The sequence below is a fragment of the Ipomoea triloba genome, chromosome 2, assembly GCF_003576645.1.
Source record: "Ipomoea triloba cultivar NCNSP0323 chromosome 2, ASM357664v1".
In the NCBI taxonomy this organism is placed as follows: domain Eukaryota; kingdom Viridiplantae; phylum Streptophyta; class Magnoliopsida; order Solanales; family Convolvulaceae; genus Ipomoea; species Ipomoea triloba.
Genome location: NC_044917.1, coordinates 17350764 through 17356843, shown reverse-complemented (window position 1 = coordinate 17356843; position 6080 = coordinate 17350764). Strand labels below are relative to the sequence as shown.

General features: G+C 49.7%; 1 protein-coding gene across 1 annotated transcript; it reads left to right on the top strand.

Annotated features, from left to right (window-relative positions):
* The first annotated feature begins 349 nt into the window (after positions 1–349).
* On the top strand, positions 350–4499 carry LOC116010844. The gene is made up of 3 exons (XM_031250343.1): positions 350–2709; positions 2798–2944; positions 3044–4499. Exons 1-3 carry the CDS (start codon positions 350–352, stop codon positions 4497–4499), a joined length of 3963 nt encoding a protein of 1320 aa, XP_031106203.1.
* The last annotated feature ends 1581 nt before the right edge of the window (positions 4500–6080 follow it).

Below are 6080 nucleotides of genomic sequence, written 5' to 3'. Positions count from 1 at the left end.
CAACATATATGACTTCGATTCGAAGGCAGCAATTCTCATCTTCATCCAAGCACTAAGGTCAGGTAATTTCCACAAACAAATGAACGCCCACCACCCACGCTCTTATGAAGAACTCATAAGAACTGCCAATCGGTACGCAGACGCGGAGGAGGCTGACAGGAGGAAAAAGGATGAGGAGGAAGGACGAAAGAGTGGGCGACTTGATAAAGCTGGTCCGCCCAGCCAGGCACCACGACCAAACCAACCACCCTCAAAGAAGGGAAGAGATTACCAACCTCGCCTCATCCCGTTGCGACATCTGACACCGCTGACTCACCCAGTTAGCGTAATCATAAATCAAGCCGAAGACATGGGGATCGTGCAATTTCCGCAGGAGTGCATGAAAGTCTCCCCAAATGCGGATCAATCCAGGTATTGCAGATTCCATAGGCAGGTGGGCCATGATACCGATGAATGCAACGTGTTAAAACGCCAGATTGAAGAGCTCATCCAGAGGGGATACTTCAGACAGTTCGTCAAACGGGAGCTCATCCAGAGGGGATACTTCAGACAGTTCGTCAAACGGTCAGGCCAGCAAAAGCCGGGCCAAAAGTCAAGCCAGCAACAACCTCCGCGTAATTTACCAAAAAATGTTTGGAAGAAGGATGACAGCTCCGAGCCGTCATCCTCGAGTGGTAAGAAAAGGGAGCACGACCAAGTTACAGTAACAGATCTCTCTGACAAAGACACAGAAGAGCCCAGGAAACACAAGAAGCAGACCATACACTTCATCTACGGAGGTCCTGCAGGCGGAGACACACAAGCAGAAAGGAAGAAGTGGAGTCGCCAGTTATATGTAGGTGAGGTGGTCAGCCTTCCAAAGGGGAAAAAGCAGAGGAGGGAAGTCATTACCTTCTCTGACGATGACCTCCCAGAAGGTCTACTGCCTCACCGAGATGCGTTGGTGATCAAGATGGAGATCAACGACAGCATTGTGCATCGCATACTCGTAGACACCGGAAGCTCAGTCAACGTGATGTACTACGACGCTTTCACCAAACTGGGACTCCCCAGAAATCAACTCAAAGAGGTACGGACTCCACTTTCTGGTTTTACTGGGGATTCAATAGAGACGGAGGGATCTGTGGTACTACCAGTAGAGATAGGTGTGAGCCCCAACACCTCCAAAATAAACATGGAGTTCATCGTTGTGAAACTCACATGTGCCCATAACATCATACTTGGGAGGCCGGCTCTGGAAGATTTGAAGGCGATAGTCTCGATGGAGCACCTGTGCATGAAGTTTCCCACGCCATACGGGATAGGAGTTGCGAGAGGAGATCAAAGAGCAGCTCGTAGCTGCTACATCAAAGCGTGCAAGAAGATTGGACAGAAAGATCTGCAGGTCCACACCATCGCAGAAAAAGTGCTGAGAGAAGAGGAGGGCTGGCCCCGCGCCGAGCCTGCATCTGAAACAGAAGACGTGGTGGTCGATCCTGCACAAGCAGATAGGGTTGTAAAGATTGGTACTGGGTTGGCACCCGAACTAAGAGCCCAGATAGTCGAAGTCATCCGACAGTTTAAAGAAGTTTTTGCGTGGGGTCCAGAAGACATGCCAGGTATCAATCGAAACATCATAACTCACAAGTTAGCCGTGGACCCTACTAAGAAACCAATACAACAAAGAAAGCGATATATGTCGGCTGAACGAAGGGACTTTGTGAAAAACGAGGTGTTCGCGTTGACACAGGCAGGACATGTCAAGGAGATCTACTACCCCGTGTGGTTGAGCAACATAGTCCTGGCCCCAAAAGGCTCCACATGGAGAATGTGTGTGGATTATACAGATCTCAACAGAGCCTGCCCTATGGATCGATTCCCCTTGCCAAACATAGACCAGCTGGTAGATGAGACGGCAGGATGTGAGTTGATGAGCTTCATGGATGCCTTCCGTGGGTACCATCAGATATTCATGCATGAGGAGGATGCTGAGAAGACTGCGTTCACCACCCCAGAAGGCATTTTTTGCTACTTGGTCATGCCGTTCGGCCTCAAAAACGCAGGCGCAACTTACACCCGGATGGTGGCCAAGTTGTTTGGAAAAGTGCTGGGGCGAAACATGGAGGCATATGTAGACGACATGATTGTCAAAAGCCGTAGAGGTGCCTCTCATGTCAAAGACCTTAACGAGGTATTTTCTATTATGAGAAATTTTAATTTACGCTTGAACCCTAAAAAATGCACGTTCGCAGTCAATGGGGGCAAGTTTCTGGGATTTATGGTCACTAGAAATGGGATAGAACCAAACCCAGAAAAGGTAAAAACCATTCTTGACATGGAACCCCCGCGGTCCATTAAAGAAGTCCAAAGACTCAACGGTCGCTTAGCGGCTTTGGGTCGATTTCTATCTAAATCGGCCGAACGATCCCTCCCTTTCTTCCAGATACTAAAGAAGAATAAGGGATTTGAATGGACCCCAGAGTGTCAGTCGGCTTTCGATGACTTGAAAAAATATTTGCTATCCCCGCCACTGCTTGCAAAACTAGAGGAGGGTGAAACCTTACTCTTATACCTGGGTATATCACAGGGTGCGATCAGCTCCGTGTTGGTCAAAGAGGAAGGAGGGACTCAGCGTCCCATTTACTATGTAAGCAAGGCTCTACACGACGCAGAACTACGGTACACTGCCGTGGAGAAAACAGTGTTTGCTGCGGTCACCGCCTCTAAAAGGTTGGCCCATTACTTCCAAGCTCATCCCATCCATGTACTCTCACATCAACCATTAGGGAGTTTCTTACGAAACACTAACTCTTGCTAGGATGGCGAGATGGGCTATGCACCTCAGCCAGTTCGACATTGAATTCAAACCAAGGCCCGCCATCAAAGGTCAAGCCCTTGCGGACTTCATAGTGGAATGCACAGCCCGCGAAGTGACGGAGCAGGTGGAAAATGAAGATGGGGGATGGTAGACCTTGTCTACGGATGGCTCATCCAACAGTAAAGGTTGCGGTGGTGGAGTAGTGCTCATCACTCCGGAAGGATTCCGCGCTTACTATGCAATCAGGTTCCACTTCAAGTTATCTAACAATGAGGCAGAGTATGAGGCCCTCCTCAGCGGACTGCGGTTAGCAGCAGGACTACGAGCAGAAAAAGTTCGCATCCGGTGTGATTCCAAGTTAGTGGTCGGCCAGGTGATGGGGGAGTACGAAGCCAATGAAGGGAACATGCAAAGATACAGGGACGCAGTGCTGCGAACCTTGCGAGAATTCGAGGGGTACGAAATTCACCAAGTACCTCGAGAACAGAATGCTGACGCTGACATGCTCTCCAAGCTGAGCACTGGGATCCCTGGCCACATTCGTAAGATTGCTCGGGTTGAGGATTTGGAGACATCCAGCATCGATATCTCATGGGTTTGCCCCGTGCAATCCAGAGAGCCATGTTGGATTGACCACATCACAAAGTACAAGAAGGAAGGCACTTTACCAGTGGACGAGCAAGATGCAAAGCTAACAAGGTTGCGGGCACCCAGCTACGTGATATTGGAAGACAAGTTATATAAACGATCCTATAATGGCACACTCTTGAAGTGTGTGTACCCTGACGAAGCAGAGCTGATGATGAGAGAAGTCCACGAAGGAGTGTGCTCCGCGCATCAAGGAGCATACACCATAGCTCGACGCATCATGCTGCAAGGTTTCTTCTGGCCAAAGATGTTGAAGGATTGCGCAGAATACGCCAAGCGATGCCCTAAGTGTCAAGAGTTCCAGACATTGCCAGGACGACCCGCAACCAACTACACTCCGGTGAGCACCGCAATTCCATTCTCGAGATGGGGAATAGACTTGGTAGGAGCCCTTCCCACGGGCTCGGGAAGCCGGAAGTACATTATCGTGGCCATTGACTACTTCACCAAATGGGTGGAAGCTGATATCGTGGCCATTGACTACTTCACCAAATGGGTGGAAGCTGAACCGCTGGCTAGTATCACAGCAGCCAGGTGTAAAAAGTTCGTGGAGAAGAACATATTGTGCCGCTTCGGCATCCCCATCCAAGTAATCACGGACAACGGACGTCAATTCGAAGGCAGAGAGTTTTCAGACTTTTTGACGGAATGGGGCATCAAGCATAGAGAGTTTTCAGACTTTTTGACGGAATGGGGCATCAAGCATAGTCGGGTGGCGGTCTTTTTGACGGAATGGGGCATCAAGCATAGTCGGGTGGCGGTGTCATTGACGGAATGGGGCATCAAGCATAGTCGGGTGGCGGTGTCATACCCACAGGCGAATGGTCAGGTAGAGAATGCCAATAGAACCATCCTTGACGGTTTGAAGAGGAAGTTGGAAGCAGCTGGCGGGGCGTGGGTTGAAGAACTGGATAGCATCCTTTGGACCTATCGCACAACCCCAAGGAGGGCTACGGGTGAAACTCCTTTCGCATTGAGTTACGGGTTCGAAGCTCGAGCTCCAGCAGAGGCGATGATACNAAAAAAACAATACAAGTGTTCAACACACGAATAACTGCGAAACTAGTATTCAAAAAACAGTGCGAATGTGGATAGCAACGAAAAATACATCAGATATGCTAAGCATCCTTCGTAGTAGTGGTGGGATCCTCAGCAGCATCCTGGGCAGCGGTGTTGGTGTTGTCAGGACGATCAGACACTCCCGCATCATCAGCATCAACAGGGGATATGTCGTACTCCTCAGACTCAGGGTCGGGATTCTCCATAAACTTAGGCAAGCCCACAGCCTCCGGATCAAAATTAGGATTCTCTCCCTTAAGCACCGGATAAATCTGCTGCTGCATGGTGAACATTCCAAGGTCGAATGCTAGCTGAGTCTGTGCCTCGAGTGCAGCCCGACCCGCCGCGGACGCAGAAAATTCCTCTACAGCTTCTGGAGTGCTCATGAACTCCCGGACGTCATCCTTGAACTCAGATGACTGCTTGTACGTCTCTCGTGCCTTTTCCAGCTTGAGACAGTAGCACGAGTCTCCTGGTTCCCCTTTCGCTCATCCTTCAGCTTCTGCTCTAACTTTGAGTGATCAGTTTTCAGTGTTATGTTCTCTTCTCTCAGTTTCTTCAACTCGGTATCCAAAAGCAGTTGGTCTTCTGCGAGTTTCTTCCTCTGCGAAAGAGAATCGCGGAGCATAGCTTCGTACTGCGAATGAAGACTGTCCCCTATCAACATAGACTCCATCGCCATTTTGCAATATCACTCCCGTTGCGCAGCCAAACCCTGCTCTTCGAGAATTTCTGCATCTCTTGGGGTGACGAGGCTACGAACAAGCTCGGGGGCGTCAATAGTACCTTCTAAGAAGGATTTCCCGGGGAGCACATCCATACCGAGCCGGACCAAGTTGGTTCGAATGCGTGGAACTGGCGAGGCTTCCCCTTGCTTGGGGGCTGGGCAGACAATCCCTCGGGCAAGAGATCCACATCCGAAATTGAAGATCCTGGCTGAGTTGAAGATCTTGTTCGCGGAAGCGTCAGGTTACAAGCTCCTCCACCAGATGTGGAGGCTTGACTCTTCTTTCCTTTTTTGTCAGTTTTGTTTCTCTTGGAAGGATACTGCCCACTTTGCGACAAGTACCGAGCAGCTGTTGACGATATAGCACCTTTCGACGACATAGCACCTGCAAACAATTTCAAGTTATGGCAAACAGTTACAAGAAAACAGCATGCAAGAAACAGCTAAACACCGAGAGGGGTACCAGGTACGTCAAGGGCAGCTGGCCGGATCATCTTAAACTCCAAATTCTGAAGCCACCACTCAGAAGTACTCCCGACAACCTTAAAAGGACCACCCTTCAGAAGTTTCTTGACCTTCCTAAGCATATCTGGACTCTCGTCTAAAGTTGGATGGCATCTAACTCGGGTACCCCATGCGACAGCAAAAGGAGAAGGGATACCTAGGGAGACAAAGAAGAACCTAGACTTCCAGTCCTTGTTGAAGGAGGGACGATCATCGAAAAGCTGCTTACGGGGCATAGAGGAGATACACACGAAACCCTTACCCTCTCTAGGTGCCCTCATGACTCTAAACAACGATTGAAAGAGACCTAAGGAGGGTTTCATTCGTTTTTGGCTACACACAGAA